Source organism: Rhinoderma darwinii, chromosome 5 (genome assembly GCF_050947455.1).
Source record: "Rhinoderma darwinii isolate aRhiDar2 chromosome 5, aRhiDar2.hap1, whole genome shotgun sequence".
NCBI classification, from domain to species: domain Eukaryota; kingdom Metazoa; phylum Chordata; class Amphibia; order Anura; family Rhinodermatidae; genus Rhinoderma; species Rhinoderma darwinii.
In genome coordinates, this window is record NC_134691.1 from 300636106 (window position 1) to 300656574 (window position 20469).

The 20469-nt window shown below is 42.1% G+C and overlaps 1 protein-coding gene across 4 annotated transcripts in view; it reads right to left on the bottom strand.

Moving 5' to 3' along the window:
- Positions 1-20469, bottom strand: part of XYLB (xylulokinase) — a 205515-nt gene that overhangs the window by 17354 nt on the left and 167692 nt on the right. For all 4 annotated transcript variants that reach the window (XM_075827349.1, XM_075827348.1, XM_075827350.1 and 1 more), the window contains one exon: positions 3358-3416. In XM_075827349.1, coding sequence (XP_075683464.1) covers positions 3358-3416 — 59 coding nt within the window. The remainder of the gene's footprint in view (positions 1-3357; positions 3417-20469) is intronic.

Sequence of the window (20469 nt, forward strand, 5' to 3'; positions counted from 1 at the left end):
TTAGTGGCAGATTTATAACTAAATTGCTGTTCAGAAAAAGCAAGGTGACAACATAATGTGATATTTTGTTTCAAGTGGTAGGCACAGAATACATAAAGCGTTTCCTTTCTTCTTGCTGGATAGAATTAGAATCTTATACTCCCTGGCTGACTAGCCAAGCCAATACAGTAAAAGCATGCCCACGTGTGACATCAGATTTATGTTGGCCAACGCCCTTTAAAGGGGTTTTCCCATGAGACATTTATGAAATATCCACAGGATAAGTCATAAATGTCAGATAGATGTGGGTCCCACCTCTGGGACCTGCACCTATCTCTAGAACGGGGCCCCCTAAACCCCGTTCTAGCTTTGTCTGTTCTCGCTGCCTCCCGGCCACATCCTGGTTATATGGTCGGGAGTTATGAAAAAAGCGTAGCTCTCTGAGCTTTGCTGTTTTCGTAACTCCCATAGTAGTTAATGGGAGTTCTAAGGGACTTCCGAAAACATTGTAGCTCAGCAAGCTATGCTGTTTTTGTAACTCACGACCATATAACCTTTTTCATGGTCGGAATTCACCAGATTCAGCCACAACATAGAGTGGCAGAACGGAGTTTAGGGGGCTCCATTCTTGAAATAGGTGCGGGTCCCAGAGGTGGGACCCGCAACTATCTGACATTTATAACATATCCTGTGGATATGTCATGAATATCCCTAATGGCAAAACCCCTTTAAAGAGGCTCTGTCACCAGATTTTGCAGCCCCTATCTGCTATTGCAGCAGATAGGCGCTGCAATGTAGATTACAGTAACGTTTTTATTTTTAAAAAACGAGCATTTTTGGCCAAGTTATGACCATTTTTGTAGTTATGCAAATGAGGCTTGCAAAAGTCCAAGTGGGTGTGTTTAAAAGTAAAAGTCCAAGTGGGCGTGTATTATGTGCGTACATCGGGGCGTTTTTAATACTTTTACTAGCTGGGCGTTCTGATGAGAAGTATCATCCACTTCTCTACAGAACGCCCAGCTTCTGGCAGTGCAGATCTGTGACGTCACTCACAGGTCCTGCATCGTGTCGGCCACATCGGCACCAGAGGCTTCAGTTGATTCTGCAGCAGCATCGGCGTTAGCAGGTAAGTCGATGTAGCTACTTACCTGCAAACGCTGATGCTGCTGCAGAATCAACTGTAGCCTCTGGTGCCGATGTGGCCGACACGATGCAGGACCTGTGAGCGACGTCACAGATCTGCACTGCCAGAAGCTGGGCGTTGTGAAGAGAAGTGGATGATACTTCTCTTCAGAGCGCCCAGCTAGTAAAAGTATTAAAAACGCCCCGATGTACACACATAATACACGCCCACTTGGACTTTTACTTTTAAACACACCCACTTGGACTTTTGCAAGCCTCATTTGCATAACTACAAAAATGGTCATAACTTGGCCAAAAATGCTCGTTTTTTAAAAATAAAAACGTTACTGTAATCTACATTGCAGCGCCTATCTGCTGCAATAGCAGATAGGGGTTGCAAAATCTGGTGACAGAGCCTCTTTAACAATTTTCACTTCAGGCAAAAACTAAAGCTTGAGATTTTTTTCTGAAGATAGCCAATTCAGTAGAGTCATTTGCCTGAGGCATGGGTCCAGTAAGATGATTCATTCTTGTGCAGATGTCCATATTTGCCATATTTGGAGTCGGGAAGGTGTTTATTCTCTAAGATGAGGAAAATTGGCTTCCGCCTCATGGGGATTTTTGCCTCCGTCTAATTTAACAGTGCAGGAGAATAAGCCGAAATAGATGGACTATCTTTTTTCATGCCACTCAGTAGTCATGAGCTGAATATATCTGTTGGGACCTAGGTAACAGACTACAGCATCAAGAAGAGAAAAAGGTTGACTCTAGGCAAAATAGAATTCAAGTGTATGCCTAATGTTTTGACTGTCATCTTCAATAAATCCAGGTATTATTGTATTCAGTCTAAGTAACTAGGCCTATGGTGTCACTATGGGATTCTGGGCCAAGAACTCAAATTTCTCGACTTCAAGCAAATTTGACAGCTGCATTGGTCCTTCATTCATTCTCATACTGATATACACTGATCAGTCATAACGTTGAAACCCACTGCCTAATATTGTGCAGGTCTCTCTCATGCTGCCTTGAACTCTGTCATTTTCCTCAAACCATTCCTAAAAATTATCCTACTGAAAGAGACCACTGTTATTAGGGAATACCATTGCCATAAAGGGCTGTACTTGGTCTGCAACAATGTTTAGGTAGATGGCACTTGTCAAAGTAACCTGCACATGAATGCGAGGACGCAAGGCCTTCCAGCAGCACATTGCCCAGACCATCACCCTGCCTTCACTTGCTTGCCTCCTTCCCATAGTTTATCCTGGTGCCATCTCTTCCTCAGGTAAGCGACAGCACACGGATGATATAAAAGAAAATGTGATTCATCACACAAAGCCAGCTTCTTCCAATGGTCCATGGTTCAGTTCTGATGTTCACGTGCCAAGTGTAGGCACTTTTGGTGGTGAACAGGGATCAGCATAGGCACTCTGACTGGTCTGCAGCTAAACAGCCCCATACGCAGCAAGCTGTGATGCACTGTGTGTTCTGACCCCTTTCTATCATAGCCAGAATTAACTTTTTTAGCAATTTGTGCACAGTAGGTCTGCTGTGGGATTGCACAAGACAGGCTAGCCTTTGCTCCCCACATGCATCAATGAGCCTTGGGTGCCCATGACAGTGTCGCTGGTTTACTGGTTGTCCTTTCTTGGGCCACTTTTGGTAGGTACTAACGACTGCCTACCCAGGAGCACCCCACAAGATGTACCGTTTAGATGCCCAGTTGTCTAGCCAACACAATTTTGCCCCTGTCAAAGTCCCTCAGATCCTTACACTTGATAATTTTTCCTGCTTCCAACATATCAACTTCAAGAACTGACTATTCACTTGCTGTCTAATGTATCCCACCCATTGTCAGGCACCATTGTAAGAAGATAATCAATTTTATTCACTTTACCTGTCAGTGATTAAATATTTTTGATGATCGGTGTAAACTCTGACGGCAGTGGTTCAAAAATATAAATATCATCAGCAATTTGTAAATACTCTTGAGACTTACAGAAACTTAGATATTTATACATTGTTGTATAATTTTTATGAACTTTGCTGAACAAATAACTAATGCTCATGCCATGTTGTACAGCTACCTTTTATAAATAAGTGAACATAGAGAATGAATGCAATGTATATATTTAATGTTAAAGATTAATGTTATCATAAATGGTTTATCACTTCACTGAGTGTAACTATGTAAAGTCCTCAAAACATACTTAATCCCAATATAATACACAAGCATCTCACACAGTATAAATAATGTACCTGTAACATATCTTTATTGCATGAGGCTCCTCCTGTTGCCAATATCTTTGTTTGTGGCACTAGAAAAAAAAAAAGATTGATTTGTTTTCAGTGTTATGGTTTGTATCCATTTGACTCCTCTGGATAACACAGCATTGCCTACTAACCGCTTAATAATGTAGGTATTTTATACCTTAAAAGAGATTTTCCCATTATCAATATTTATCACCCATTCACAGGATAGGTGACAAATGTCTAATCGGTGGGAGTCTGACCACCACTTTCATATGGGGCACACAGGAACAGCCAGCTAAGCCTATACTTGGGATAGGTGAGGGTCCCAGCGGTTAGACCCCCACCGATGAGATATTTACCACCTATCCTGTGGATAGGTGCTAAATATGAAATTGTAGGAATCTTTTTTTTTTTGCTATTTTACACTGGTTAAACCATTCTAACCTTTTTTTTTATTATTATTTTTTAGGCTACTAAAGAGGTATTCCCATCTAAGACAAGTAGGACATACCTACTGGAAAATGTTTGATAAGTGGAGGTCCTAACTCCACCTAAATGAAATAGGAAAGACTTCCTGCATTTTTAGCAACAGATCAGTGAAAAACAGACAGCACAAAAGCGGATGTTGTTCACGTGCTGACTGGTTTTTTTTTCACACTCCCATACGCTGCAATGGGCGAGTCTGGTCCGCAAAAACTGTCTGGAATAGGATAAACTGTGAGATTCTCGCAACGGACAAACGCTTTGTGAAAACAAAACAAATGCGTGACTAGCACCATTGATCGTATGGGTTAGTGTGCTATCCGTTGTTACAACAGACATCAAACGGTGAGAAATAAGTTTGTGTGAACATGGCCTAATTTTATTATAATGTGTTCATTATTATTATTTTTTTAACGTTACATTCTTCCCCTCTAACTGCAGCTTCTATAACTGCCCCAGTTGCAGGGCAAAAGAGCCCACATCATGTGATAGTTGTCACAATTAGAGCTATGCTGGGCCTAGTTCGACCTAGCAGCAGTTCTGTGATGTGACTCCCAGAGATAACGCAAACGCCGGAATGAAAAGTGAAGAGGCATTGTCTCTTCCTCTACCGTATATAGTATAGTGGACATTGAGAAGGCAGGAACATTTTTGACTTTTTAAAATTAGATCAATATATTTGATGTCCAATTGACAATAACTTCATGAGCAGTTTATTCTGGTGTTCTTATGGGTTTTAAGCCATTTAAAACATACATACGGTACAGAATATCAGTTAATTCATTAATGCATATAATAAAATGATTAAGAAACGCTGTAGATGAAGCCCATATAAAGTCTCAAAAGCCGTGTATAAATCAAACAGTCGTTTGTCCCCTTTGCACTTCAGCAGTCCACCATATTTAAAGAGGCTCTGTCACCAGATTTTGCAACCCCCTATCTGCTATTGCAGCAGATAGGCGCTGCAATGTAGATTACAGTAACGTTTTTATTTTTAAAAAACGAGCATTTTTGGCCAAGTTATGACCATTTTTGTATTTATGCAAATGAGGCTTGCAAAAGTCCAAGTGGGCGTGTTTAAAAGTAAAAGTCCAAGTGGGCGTGTATTATGTGCGTACATCGGGGCGTTTTTACTACTTTTACTAGCTGGGCGTTCTGACGAGAAGTATCATCCACTTCTCTTCAGAACGCCCAGCTTCTGGCAGTGCAGACACAGCCGTGTTCTCGAGAGATCACGCTGTGACGTCACTTCCCCAGGTCCTGCATCGTGTCAGACGAGCGAGGACACATCGTCACCAGAAGCTACAGTTGATTCTGCAGCAGCATCGGAGTTTGCAGTTAAGTTGATGTAGCTACTTACCTGCAAACGCCGATGCTGCTGCAGAATCAACTGTAGCCTCTGGTGCCGATGTGTCCTTGCTCGTCTGACACGATGCAGGACCTGTGGAAGTGACGTCACAGCGTGATCTGCCAGAAGCTGGGCGTTCTGAAGAGAAGTGGATGATACTTCTCGTCAGAACGCCCAGCTAGTAAAAGTAGTAAAAACGCCCTGATGTACGCACATAATACACGCCCACTTGGACTTTTACTTTAAACACGCCCACTTGGACTTTTGCAAGCCTCATTTGCATAAATACAAAAATGGTCATAACTTGGCCAAAAATGCTCGTTTTTTAAAAATAAAAACGGTACTGTAATCTACATTGCAGCGCCGATCTGCTGCAATAGCAGATAGGGGCTGCAAAATCTGGTGACAGAGCCTCTTTAACAATAGGCATAAAGCTGTCCTAGAATTCCCTCCTAAATTTATTTCAATCACTGAATATTTCAGGAATGTCACAGAAAGGAAATGTAGGACAAGCAAGACAAGGAATTATGAAAATAATAATAAAAAAATATGATTTTTCTTTGTAATTTATGATATGCTAAAAAAAAATGATAGGGGTGAGAATTGGTCATAAAAATCCAATATAATATTTTGTAAGTAAATTATAACAGGAATGAAATGAAGACATACAAGACCATACCAAAATTAATGACCATGAAATTGAGCAAATGTTTTACTCAGTACTGATGATTCACGCTGAAGTCTAGTAAATGTAATCTGCAATCGCAGTTTTAACTTCTTCTTAACTCAAAAGATTTAAAAATAAGATTTTCTATTTCTAAGAGATGCAACAGCTAAAAAGTTTCTGTTAGAGACAAAGACTTTTTGCTCTTACTCTCCAAAATTTATTTTTTTAAGCTATTAAATCACTTAATAAATGTACTTGTTTATTTAAAATGTAACTTCACTTTTGGAGGTGATTTGGTCAAAATATCCCAAAATTGTTGTAGATATATTATTAACCTGAAGGTTGAGCTGGGCAGTTGTAGGGAATTCAACAAACTACAGAATGCCATATGTGGCAGTGTATAATGTTTGTGGGAGCAGGTTATTATAGAGCCTCCATATGGGGTAAAGATTCAGTTTTGTGCGCCCTTTCACGCAGCAATCTCCATCAAAGTGTAAGGGAGTTATGGAAAGAGCCAAGCACTGGTCTATCTGTAACTTTGACAGCCGTGAACCAGCAAAGAGAGGCCACCAGACCCTTGTTCTCCCAATAAGTAAAGGTCTATGAGGTGGGACCCACACCTGTTAGGCATTTATGGCATATCCACAGGATTCTCCTTTAACTTTACAAGCTTGCAGCAGTAGGGAGATCAACTTGATGGCAACCCTCCAGGCATCCAGGATGCATGAACAGCCATTTTACCCTGGCTACACCCTTGGGAAAGGCAGGAGGAATTCTTCATGACAATATACTAGCAATATGCTAATATTTGAAGCAAACTAGTGGAAGTACTTTTTGACTACATTATATGAATGTATTAGTCCACAAATCTCAGTTCTGTTACATGACAAGACTGCTCTATCACACAGTGCAGAAAGCAAACAGATTAGAATCAATAATCAATTTATGCTAATTATTTAAGTGCTTGTCTGAAATCAGAAAAATAAAGGTCTAAATGTTTCCAAAAACAGTGCAACTGTTGTCCATGGGCTTTGTCTGGTATAATAGCTCAGCATTATTCAAGTGAATGGGCCTGAGCTCCAACACTAGACACTGCCTACAGACAAGACTGCTAGGGTTTCTGGAAAAAGTAGACCATTTTTTCTAATCTGATAAAAATAATACTCTTTGCTATATGACATGTTCCAATCTGCAAAAAATAGTATCAACATATGTAACATATGTTCAGTTAATATATGATAATAGTCAAACTATAGCATGCTCAAAACTTGATGTAAAAATGCAGGCACTGTGAGAGAGAGTACTGTGCAAAAGTGTTAGGCAGTTGTGGAAAAATGGTGGAAAGTAAGAATGCTTTCAAAAATAGAAGTGTTAATTTTTTTTATCAATTAACAAAATACAAAATGAATGAACAGAAGACAAATCTAAATCAAATCAATATTTGGTGTGACCACCCTTTGCCTTCAAAACAGCGTCAATTCTTCTAGGTACACGTGCACGCAGTTTTTGAAGGAACTCGGCAGGGAGGTTGTTCCAAATATCTTGGAGAACTAACCACAGATCTTCTGTGGATGTAGGCTTCCTCAAATCCTTCTGTCTCTTCATGTAATCCAAGACAGACTACATGATGTTGAGATCAGGGCTCTGTGGAAGACAAACCATCACTTCCAGGGCTCCTTGTTCTTCTTTACACTGAAGTGTAATAGTTCTTGATGACATTGGCTGTATGTTTGGGGTCGTTGTCCTGCTGCAAAATAAATTTAGCGCCAATCATTATGACTCATGGATAAGTAGCTGCCTGTATTTTTCAGCATTGAGAACACCATTAATCCTGACCAAATCCCCAACTCCATTTGCTAAAATGCAGCCCCAAACTTGCAAAGAACCTCCACCATGCCTGCAGACACTCATTACTGTACTGCTCTCCAGCCCTTGGGCAAACAAACGGCCTTCTGTTACAGCCAAATATGTCACATTTTGACTCATCAGTCCAGAGCACCTGCTGCACCCCAGTTCTTATGTTTTTGTGCATAGTTGAGTCACTTGGCCTTTTTTCCATGTCGAAAGTATGACTTTCTGGCCGTAATTCTTTCATGAAGTCCACGTCTGGCCTGACTTCTTCGAACAGTAGATGGGTGTACCTGGGTCCTACTGATTTCTGACAGTTCTGAGCTGATGGCACTGATGGACATCTTCCAATTTATAAGGGAAGTAAGCATGATGTGTTTTTGATCTGCTGCACTAAGTTTCCTTGACTGACCACTGCGTCTACGGTCCTCAACGTTGCCCGCTTCTTTGTGCTTCTTCAAAAGATCTTGAACAGCACATCTTGAAACCCAAGTCTGCTTTGAAATTTTTGCCTGGGAGAGACCTTGCTGAGGCAGTATAACTACCTTGTGTCTTATTGCTATGCTCAGCCTTGCCATGGTGAACCTGTGACATGAAACGGTCTTTCATAACCTCACCTTTGCAGAAGAGTTTGGCTGTTCCTCACCCAGTTTTAAGCCTCCTACACAGCTGTTTCTGTTACAGTTAATGACTGTGTTTCAACCTACATATGAAAATGATGATCTTTATCACCTGTGTGGTATAATTGGTTATTCATACACCTGACTATAATCATACAAAATCCATGACTTTGTGCAAGTGTACCCTGAAGAATTGATGGATGCCGTTTTGAAGGCAAAGAGTGGTCACACCAAATATTGATTTGACTTATATCTAGCTTCTGTTCATTCACTTTGTATTTTGTGAATTGATAAAAAAAATCTATTAAACACATATTTGAATGCATTTTTACTTTGAAGCATTTTTCCACAACTGACTAAAACGTTTGCATAGTATTGTGTATTTATGTATTTATATATATATATATATATATATAAATATATATATATATATATATGTATATATACACACACGTATATGCATAAATAAATCACCTTATGAAGATAAGTTCCAATGCATACGTTTCCAGGAACGCCACTCTGAAATCTTGTGATGTGACAATTGGAAAAAAGTACAGAAAAAAAAACATGACATACAAGTTTAATTTTATTTTTTTGAAAAGTCAGATACCCCCCTTAATTTCCTAGTTCCAACTACAGTGTCTTAATATGTATATAAAATCACTTCTTTTTTTTTTTTTTTTTTAACATTCATTAGAATATTTTTTAAACTAAATTTAAAATGACAAAATTCACAACATTTAAAAAAAAAAAATACCAATGGTGAAGTAAAAACAAGTTGATTTAAGTGATTCCTTTCTGAAGTTAAAATGTAAGTTTATATATAACAATATAGATAATACCTAGTAAGGAATTGTAAACATTGTGAAAACACATTGGCTGCAATATATTAGCATGCAGGGTGTCTATGAGCAGGTGTCACCAAAAGGCCTTATCCACACGAACATGTTAAAAGTCCGTGTGATGGTCGTTGAAACAACGGCTCTCACACGGACCTATATAATTGAAAGTGGCCGTTCACATGGCCGTTGTTTCAACGGACCGTGTGAAGGGTCCATGAGAAAATAGAACATGTCCTATTTTTTCACGCTTCACGCATCCCTCCATAGACTCTAGTCTATGGGGATGCGTGATAACGCGTCCCGCATTGCAGAGCATGGATGCACCTCGGACGTGAAAAACTGCAGTTTTTCACGTCTGAGATGCGAAACGCCAGTGTGAATCTAGCCTAAGCCTGTAAATGCCCCTTAAAGCTCTACTGTGTATCTCTCTTTCAAAATCAATGGTTTATAAAATGAGAAACCCACCTAATCTACTAGTGGCTGCATACAAAATCCCACCTCTATTTCAGTACTTTAGCCACGCTATGCATTTGTCGGATCCTCTCTTATAAGTCCCTATGCCCTTTTTCCGGTGTGTTCCACTCTAGTACACTTAATTAATCTACAGCAAAGAAACATCTTTTCATTTCCTTGCAGTGGTACAATCATCTTTTATCTGTGTTCTCTTTACAAGATTTACATTGTACTGTGTCTTAGCATTGTTTCCATAAAGTATCAGCCAATATATTGACGTTAGCGCCCAGAGACAAAAGTTAGGCTTTCAGAAGCATGTAAATGTGAACAGTTCTTAAATCAATGCATAGCCTAAACAAGAGGTGCTTGTTAGAAATAAAGAAAGGTTAATGTGTTCAAAGAAATGAAGATGCCTCTGAAAATGGTTATCTAAACTACCTTGTTTCATTGTGCTGCTTCTTCTTATATAATTGTTTTTCTATTGCATAGCTGAATAGTTGCCCCATTCCTGAAAAATTTAGAGCGGGTCATTTATATTAAAAAAATATGTTGACTGACCAGCTATTTAGGATTTCAGAAAATGAATAAAAAAATGTTTTGGTTGACATTAGACCCCTTCTGGCAGCCATAAGGCTTGAGCCAATCTGCCCTAAAAAGAAAAAAATTGTTACCCGACCCCAAGTGATGATCAGACTGAATCAACATTCAAACAAGGATACTGTCATGTCCGTGGCTGCGGGCTGTCAGGTTCACTCTCCTCCTGACGGCCGCAGCCATGGGTCTGCGAGCACTGGCCCCAGTCTCCTCCTCAGGAGACGCTAGCGTTCACTTACTCACCTCGAACGGGTCCCATAGGGTGCAATGAGAACAATGAGGCCCTGGTGGCTACATTCTGGCATGGACTGTCTCCTAAAATTAAGGATGAACTTGCCGCTCGAGACCTGCTATCTACCCTGGATGACCTCATCCTTCTGGCTGCCCGGATTGATAGAAGGCTCCGAGAACGGCTCCAAGAGGTTCGTCGGGAGTGAGCTCTTCCTAGTCCGATCCCTACCTTGCAGCAACCCCTGCTGTCCTCAGATGCCGATCCCCCTAAGGAGTCTGTGAGGATGGACCAATGTAAGCTATCTACCCAGGAGAGACAACGCAGACGCACTTCGTGACTCTGTCTTTATTACATTCTCGGAGGCCATCTTGTGCGTCTGTGTCCCTGAAAGCCCCAAAGCCTAGGGTTGGTAGGAAAGACAACCTTGAGCAAAGAAGGACTCCCATCTAAGTTGTCCATACCCGCGACCATAGTGTCCGGTGAGAAAACGCATCAGGTCTTTGCGTATCTGGACTCTGGATCCGCTGCTAATTTCATTTGTAGAGACCTGGTGGACCTTCTTCAATTACCCACTACCCCTCTGGAGAGACCGTTAATGGTTGCATCGGTAAATGGACTACCTCTGCTAGACCCAGTTATGGCTGTGAGCAAGCCGCTGAGGCTCCAAGTAGGGGCTCTCCACTCCAAACCTCTATCTTTATATGTCCTATCCAAGGCTGTTAACCCCATGCTGCTGGGCCTGCCTTGGCTCCGACTACATGCCCCAGTCCTGGACTAGAACTCTGGAGAGGTGCTCCAGTGGGGTCCCGAGTGTCACAGCCGTTGCCTGGTGCAGATTCGTTCAGTCCAGCCTCCTCTGCCTCGATCATTGACAGGATTGCCTGGTCATTATGCTGCATTTTCGGACGTCTTCAGCAAAAGGGAGGCGGTATGCCTGTCCTATCAAGCTGATCCCTGGTGTATCCCTTCCCCGTGGTAGCATAATAATAATAATAATCTTTATTTATATAGCGCCAACATATTACGCAGCACTTTACAATTTAGAGGGAACATGAAAAAAACAATATCAGACATTACATAGTGACAAAGTTAATTTACAATTCAAACCTGAGCAGTGAGGACCCTGCTCGCAAGAGCTGACAATCTATGAGGAAATAAAGGAGACACAAAGTGTAACAGTGTTTGTTCTGTACAATAGTCCAGCCATTTTTATACACATGGGGTGGTAACATAAAGCTGCATGAGCCGGTCACCAGCCAGTATCCGTGTATGACGGACATGAAGAGAAGGAGTGTTACGGAATCTTATTCTGATGACTAATCTAAAAGGAGGGCCATGGAAAGGAGTCAGATTATGGAATGTTATAGGCCTGTCTAAATAGATGTGTTTTCAGGGCACGTTTAAAACTGTGGATATTGGGAATTAATCTGATTGTCTGGGGTAGCACATTCCAGAGGACTGGTGCAGCACAAAAAAAATCTTGGAGACGGGAGTGGGAGGTTCAGATTATGGAGGATTTTAATCTAAGGTCGTTGGCAGAACGTAGAGCCCGAGTAGGGTGGTAGACAGAGATGAGGGAGGAGATGTAAGGAGGTGCAGCACTGTGGAGAGCTTTGTGGGTGAGAGTAATAAGTTTGAATTTTATTCTGAAGGGGATGGGCAACCAGCGCAGTGACTGGCACAGAGTAGAGGCGTTTGTGTAGCGGTTGGTCATAAATATGAGCCTGGCTGCTGCATTGAGGAAAGATTGGAGAGGGGAGAGTTTGGTGAGGGGAAGACCGACTAGTAATGAGTTACAGTAGTCAAGACGCGAGTGAATCAGAGCAACAATGAGAGTTTTGGCGGTTTCCTCCGTAAGAAAAGAGCGGATTCTGGAGATGTTTTTGAGGTGAAAATGACAGGAGCGTGAAAGTGATTGAATGTGAGGAGTAAAGAAAAGATCTGAGTAAAAAATAACCCAGAGACAGCGGCCGTGCTGCTTAGGAGTTATGATAGTGCCACACACAGAGATGGAGACATCAGGTTTAGAGAGGTTAGTAGATGGTGGGAACACAAGGAGCTCAGTTTTAGAAAGATTCAGTTTCAGATAGAGAGAGGACATGATGTTAGAGAACGCGGACAGACATCCTCTCTCCTTGCCAAAGACTCTGTCCATATCCGGCTATGTTAAAGAGAACTTGGAGAGGGGCTTCATACGGAAGTCTTTCTCCCCGGCAGGAGCCGGGTTCTTCTTCGTCAAAAAGAAGGATGGCTCCCTTCGTCCTTGTATTGACTACCGGGGCCTCAACCAAATCACGGTGAAAAATAATAATCCATTGCCACTGATCTCTGAATTGTTCAATCGTATACGTGGTGCCAAGATTTTTTCCAAACTAGACCTGTGTGGGGCTTACAACCTAATCCGGATTCACCGGGGTGACGAATGGAAGACTGCATTTAACACCCGTGTTGGACACTATGAGTACCTACCTAGTAATGCCCTTCGGCCTGTGTAATGGTCCCGCAGTCTTCCAGGAGTTCGTTAATGACATTTTCCGTGACCTCCTCTATGTTTGTGTTGTGGTCTATCTTGATGACATCTTGATTTTTTATCCAGATCCTATGACTCATCAGAGACATGTCCGTCAAGTTTTGCTGCGGTTAAGAGAGAATCGTCTGTACGTCAAGTTGGAGAAGTGCGTGTTTGAAAAGGATGCTCTACCCTTCCTGGGCTACATTGTCTCGAATCAAGATGGATCCTGAAAAGGAAAAGTCCGTACTGGAGTGGCCACGCCCTCAAGGCTTGAGGGCCATATAGCGCTTTCTGGGATTCGCTAATTTTTACAAACAGTTTATTCCAAACTTATCCTCACTGACATCTCCTATCTCTGACCTCACTAAGAAGGGTATGAACGCCAAGGTGTGGACTCCTGAGGCAGAATCCACATTCAATAGCCTGAAGAGCGCCTTCACGTCAGCCTCTATCCTCCATCATCCAGACGTTTCCCTACAGCTCTCGTTGGAGGTGGAAGCATCCTCCATCGGTGCTGGTGCAGTCCTGTTCCAGAGAGGTTCCAAGGGCAAGTCAAGGGTGTGTAGATATTTCTCTAAGCTCTTCTCTTCCGTAGAACGCAACTACTCAATTGGGGATCGGGAGTTACTGGCCATCAAATTGGCCCTGTAGGAGTGGAGATATCTACTAGAGGGCGCAGCTCATCCCATCCTGATTTTTACGGACCACAAGAGCCTCACCAATCTTCAGACGGCCCAACGGCTGAACCCTCGTCAGGCCAGGTGGTCGCTGTTCTTTACCAGGTTCCAGTTTGAGCTCCATTATCGCCCGGCCGACAAAACTGTGAGGGCCGATGAATTGTTCAGGTCTTTCGAGACAGAAGACACCATGGAAATTCCACAGGACATTTTTGATCCGTCTTGCATTGTTTCTGTCAATCCCCTGCAAGTTGGGGACATTCCTCCAGGGAGGACTTTTGTGCGCTTGGTTGATTGAGGGAGAATCCTCCGCTGGGGACACTCCTCTAGACTGGCAGGTCACGCGGGAACCCGTAAGACCCGGGATCTGATTGCCCGTCATTTCTGGTGGCCCACGCTGAACCAAGGACATTTTGGACTTTGTTTCTTCCTGCTCTGTGTGTGCAGATAACAAGGTTGCTCACTCCAGACCTGCTGGCCTGCTCCAGCCATTGACTGTGCCCAATGCTCCCTGGCAGCATATAGCTATGGACTTTATCACTGACCTGCCTCTCTCTGCTGGATGCAGTACTGTCTGGGTGGTGGTGGATCGATTTTCGAAGATGGCCCACTTCTTTCCTCTGACCGGTCTTCCTTCTGCTCCTCAACTGGCCAAGCTGTTCGTCCAACACATCTTCCGCCGGCATGGCTTGTCGCAGCATATTGTGTCTGATCGGGGGGGTTCAGTTCACTTCGAAGTTCTGGAGAGCCCTCTGCGGACTCCTAGGTGTAAAGTTGGACTTTTCCTCGGCCTACCATCCTCAGTCCAATGGTCTGGTCGAGAGGAATCAATCAGATCTTGGAGAACTACTTACGCCACTTCATCTCCAAGCAGCATGATGACTGGGTGCAGTTGCTCCCGTGGGCTGAATTCTCTTACAATAATCACACCAGCGAGTCCACACAGAAGACACCGTTCTTCATTATCTACAGCCAACACCCACAAATTCCTCTCCCGGTGCCTGATACGTCCGAGGTACCAGCTGCTGACATGGCTTTTAGGAAATTTCTGCAGATCTGGCAGCAGACTCGATCCTCCATCCTGCTGGCGGTCGACCGCATGAAATGGAAGGCGGACACAAGGAGAAGAGAACCTCCTCAGTTTCTTCCTGGCACGAAGGTCTGGCTGTGCCACAGGAATATTCGACTGAGGGTGCCGTCGTACAAATTTGCTCCCAGGTTCCTCGGACCCTTCGAGATCCTGCAGCAGATCAACCCTGTCGTCTACAACCTTCAGCTGCCTCCTACTCTCAGTATCGCCAACTCCTTCCATGTTTCTCTGCTGAAACCAGTGGTTCTGAACTGCTTTACCAAGACTCCTAGCCCTGCGGTTGCCTCCAGTGGCCCTTCAGACACCTTCCAGGTTAAGGAGATCTTGGACACCAAGAGAGTGAGAGGAAAGACTTTTTATTTGGTGGATTGGAGGGGGTTTGGTCCTGAAGAGAGGTCCTGGGAGCCAGAGGAGAACCTCAATGTGCCTACTCTTCTGAAGAAGTTTCTCTCTCTCTCTCTGGCCCCAAGAAGAGGGGGCGTAAGAGGGGGGATACTGTCATGTCTGTGGCTGCGGGCTGTCAGTTTCACTCTCCTCCTGACGGCCGCAGCCATGGGTCTGCGAGCGCTGGCCCCAGTCTCCTTCTCAGGAGACGCCAGCGCTCACTTCCACTCATCTCGGCCGGGTTCCGTAAGGTGCGCGCGCACGCTCGTGCCTGCTCTTAAAGGGGCAGTGCGAACCGGACTTTAATGTTTCATTTATCCCATGAGTGTCCTGGACTATAAGAGGGGCCCAGCCCCTTGCTTCGATGCCTGAACGTTGTTTGTCATTTCCTAGTTTGTCTAAGCAAATGGTCTCCCAGTGTTTTCCAGTTCCAAATGTTTCCTGTATCCTGTATCCCGTGCTATCCTGGTCAAGTGCCGTGCTGTGCTGTAGTCATGCTGTGCTGTATTCCACGTCTGTCCTGCTACTCCACGCCTGACGTCTACCCGCTGCCTAGTCCCAGCCGAGCCTGCCTTGCTACTGTCCGAGCTGACACAGGTACCCTATACGAACTATAGACTTTGACCTGCGCCCTGTCGGCCAGCTACCATACCAAGGCAGTACGGCCCAGTGGGTCCACAAACCCTACGTGACAGTTACTATATATTTACAGAAGCATTTTGTTCTGTTAAACAAATGATCTTAGTCCCTTAAAGCCATCAACTTTTCTGAAAGAAAAAAAAACAACTTACAAGGCTGTTCTAATTTAAGCACTCAAAAAATGACTTTCTGGTGCTCATAAATATGGTGCATGGAACCTCAAAAACTCTCTTTTTGTATTGGAGCTAGTCAATTTCTTGCATATTTTTCTCTAATTCTCTATGCTACTCTTCCACTGACTTGTTGCCAGTGCAGGCAAAAATAGCATCGCATAGTGGACATTCATATGATTGGCCAGACTGGGTCTCCCAGAGATGATTTTCCTTCTGGTTAATAGAGGGAGATCTCCAGCGTGTGACTGCCCTCTATGATATTCATATGCCCTGATAGGTTATATAGACAGAGGTTGTATTCATGACATACGTCTCTTTGAAGGGAACCTGTCCCATCGAGCATGCCATCCAATCTGTAGACATTATGTTGTAGAGCAGGAGAAGCTGAGCAGATTGATATATAGTTTTGTGGGAAAAGATCAAGGGTAACCTATCATTTATTTATGTAAATCCCTGCTCACTGTGGGCTAAAGAGCCCAGTAAGTGGTCTCAATAATTGATTGATAGCCTTCCCTGTATAATTGCATACAAAAATATCTGCAAAATACTGAGTAGAACTACAAACTACATATCAATCTGTTCAGCTCCTCCTGCTCTATAACATGCTGCCCACAGATGGGACAACATGTTTGATGTGAAATGTTCCCTTTAAACAAATTCAGCAACTTAAAAAAAAAACAATACCCATTGATATAAAATTCGAGTTGGAGCATATTTATACTATTGTGGTTCTCACAAATGTATGTCCCAGATGTATGCAACTGTTTATAATTTTATACGCCTGTCATTTGCATTCCGTTGTATTAAAAGTATAGTCCAGTATGATTTTTATTTCAATAGATTTTTATTTGAATTTTCCAACACAAATACAAGAAACATAAATGGGAAGATCTCTAAACATTTCGAGATCTGTCTTATTCCCTACCATGCAAACACGCAACCACAAGTTAACAATGCCCCATTAAAACTTGCCCCTGGTTAGATCCAACCTTATGCATTACTTGAAATATTTAGATTGTAACCACTTGTCCCATGGCTGTTTAGTGCGTTGCTGTATATGAGCTTGTGATAATAATGTCATTTCATAATGACATTGCATATTCACCCTTCGAATAACTTCTCTAATATTCGGAGACTCTGGAGACTTCCATGTCCGAGCTATGGTTAGTCTAGTAGCAATTAAAATATGATGTATAACTACTCTCTTGTCCGGTGGGATGTCCTCTAATGTGATATCTAATATAGCTAGAGAGGGGTTACTCTCAACCTGGGATTCTAATATTTCTGAAATTAAGTTAAATGTGTCCAACCAAATTGGAGCTATATTAGGGCACGACCACCACATATGAATCAAAGAACCCATGAGTCCGCATCCTCTCCAGCACAATCTAGAGGCCCCTTGGGTACTGTGTGCTACCCTAGTTGGAGTAAGATACCATCTAAGATGGATTTTTTTCATTAATTCCGTGTGATTCACACATTTGGATAATTTAGACGACCAACTTGATGCTTTAATCCACTGCTCAATAGAGTAGGAAGTCCCCAGTTCCCCTTCCCATTTTGTCATATATGCTGCCTTCCCTGCTTTCCCCATCTGGATAATAAGATCATAACTACATGTCATCCCTTTTACCACTCCTGACTCCGCCCACATAAAACTGTGAAAGGCATTAAAACTATCTGTTGTCGGTTGGATTTTTACTGACTGCATGAGATGTCTGATTTGAAGATACTGAAAGAAAAAACTAGAGGAAATATTATGGGTTTTTGAAATATTCTCAAAAGATTTGAACGTATCCCCTTCGTAAAAGTCCGATATCCATTCAATCCCAGCTTCCACCCAAGGGGTGATCAAAATATGAGGAAGAAATAATGCTAGAACTTGGGTTGGGATTTTAGTTTTTGGCACTTGAATCCATTTTTCATTACATACGTATTTACTCCACACCTGAAGAGAATCTGCCATTAATCGCAAAGGCATGGGTGGAGCTTTAGCTCCCAAATATACAGCCATCATAAAATGTTTCATTAAGAACGTAGGGAACATTGTGTCGTCTATTTGAGACCATAATGGTTGTTTATTGGAAAACCAACTTGGTTTAATCTGATCCATTATAGCCGCTACATTGTAGGCTTTTAAGTTTGGAACGCCCAGACCTCCATATTTCCCTCTCTAAAACAGTAAATGTTTAGCTACTCTTGCTCTCTTATTGTTCCAAATGAATCTCATAAGTACTGTTTGTAATCTGGACAATAATGAGGTCGATATTAAATAGGGTAGTGTCCTGCAGTAGTATAGGTATTTGGGCAATAGTAACATTTTTACTATATTAATCCTGGCCATCCAAGATAGTTGAAATTTATCCAATCTATTCAAATCTTTCGTTATTTGAGATATGAGCGTCATGTAGTTTTTATTCATAACCATAGATGGATGAATATGTGAAGATGTTCTAATCATTTCCGCGAATGGTTCCATACACAAATCAAAAATTAGGGGGGAGAGAGGACAGCCTTGGCGAGTTCCATTGCTTATGAGAAACGTTTTAGACAAAAACCCAGATATATATACCAGAGCTGAAGGGGATGAATACAGGGAAAGGACCGCTCTTTTAATAAAAGAGTGAAAGCCAAATTTGTCTAATACCGCTTCTAAGAAACGCCAATGTACTCGGTCGAAAGCTTTTTCCGCGTCCAAAGAGAGGACTACTGTGGGTTCTAACGAGTCATATGCAATCTGAATCAAGTCTAACATCCTTCTAGTGCCATCTCTGGCCTGACGACCTTTCACAAATCCCACTTGATCCAGTGAGATCAAGGAAGGTAGGCACTCATTTATTCGCATAGCTAATAATTTTGAGAAGATTTTAATATCGCTATTTAATAGCGAGATTGGACGGAAATTCTCTGGTCTATCCGCCGCTTTTCCAGGTTTAGGGAGAGTTATCAGGATCGCCTGTAACATTTCCAAGGGAGGAGATTGTTTGGCTACCAACTCATTATATGTATTCGTCATGAATGGAGTAAGTATTTCTTCAAATATTTTAAAATACTCATTTGGGAGTCCGTCTGGACCCGGAGCTTTATTTAGTTTTAAACCCTTCAATATTTTTCGTAACTCTATCTCTGAAATTGGCGCATTTAAGCTAAGTAATTGAGATTCAGAGAGTTGTGGGAGCGTTATTTCAGATAAAAACTCTTTAATTCGGTCTGAAGATGCGTGGGTTAGTGAAGGGTCGTCCTTCAGATTGTATAATCGGCTATAATAATCTGCAAAGGAATCTGCGATCTTTTGGGGATCATATACCTTTTGTCCATTTGGACGAGCTAAATATGGTATTTTAGACCTAGCTGTTTGAACTCTCACCCTTTTCGCTAAGAGTTTACCTGGCCTATCCCCTTGTACATAAAAGTTCAATTTAAGACGTTTCAAATTTTTATCGTATTGGACCAAATTCAGAACCTGTAGTTTATCCCGCAACTCTCTGAGAATCTCCCCTGTAGCCCTCGTAGGAGTTGATTTCATTAAGGATTCCTTGACTTTAATAGCCAACAACACTTCATCCATTTCTTTGTTCCTAACTCTCTTTGCCCCAGCCGCCTGTTGAATAAAGAGACCCCTCACGAAAGCTTTATGGGAGCACCACACCATTTCTGGAGTAGCCGATGGGGAATTTATGTCAAAGAATTCTTCTAAAGCTGCTCGTATAGAGTCTTGAACGGGCTGAGACTTCAAAAGAAACGTATTTAATTTCCAAGGGGCTCTTGGAGGGAAACTATATTGTGCCTTCAATGTTAAGGATATGGGGGCGTGATCCGACCATGTACTAACCCCTATTTCTGAATTCTCCAAGTTTAGGAGGATCTCTCTGTCCACTAGAAAAAAAATCTATTCTGGAATACGCTGTATGAGGTGCAGAAACAAATGTGAAATCTCTTTCAGATGCGTGTTGGTAACGCCATATATCGTGTAAATATTCCCCTGCTATCAGAGATTCTATGTCTAAACCTCTGCCCCTTTCTGGATTAGATCTATCTAGTCTATTAAACATAACCGTATTAAAATCTCCACAAATCAGCAAGCCACCTTGCTGTATCTTTTTAGCTTTAGTAAGAATTTTAGTGATAAACTGAATTTGCCGTTTATTAGGTGCATATAAAGAAACAATAGTGTACAGAACTAAATCCAATTTGCATACTAGGATTATATATCTACCTTGAGGGTCTATTAATGACGTAATTTTTTCAAACACTACTGAGTTATTGATTGCAATAGTAACTCCTGCTTTTTTCACATTGGTAGTAGCTGAAATAATATTTAAAAATTTTGGATGTTTAAGAAGATGGACATCTTTTGTGCGCATATGTGATTCTTGAATGCATAATACATCACACCCAGATTTGTTAGCTTCCTTCCACAACATAGACCTTTTATAAGGTGAATTCAAACCGTTTACATTGAGCGATACAAATTTAAGACCCATCTTGACTTTAAAGACTCGACTTTCGTTTAGCATTATTCCTACCAGGGGGAGGCCATAAAGTAACCATAAAAC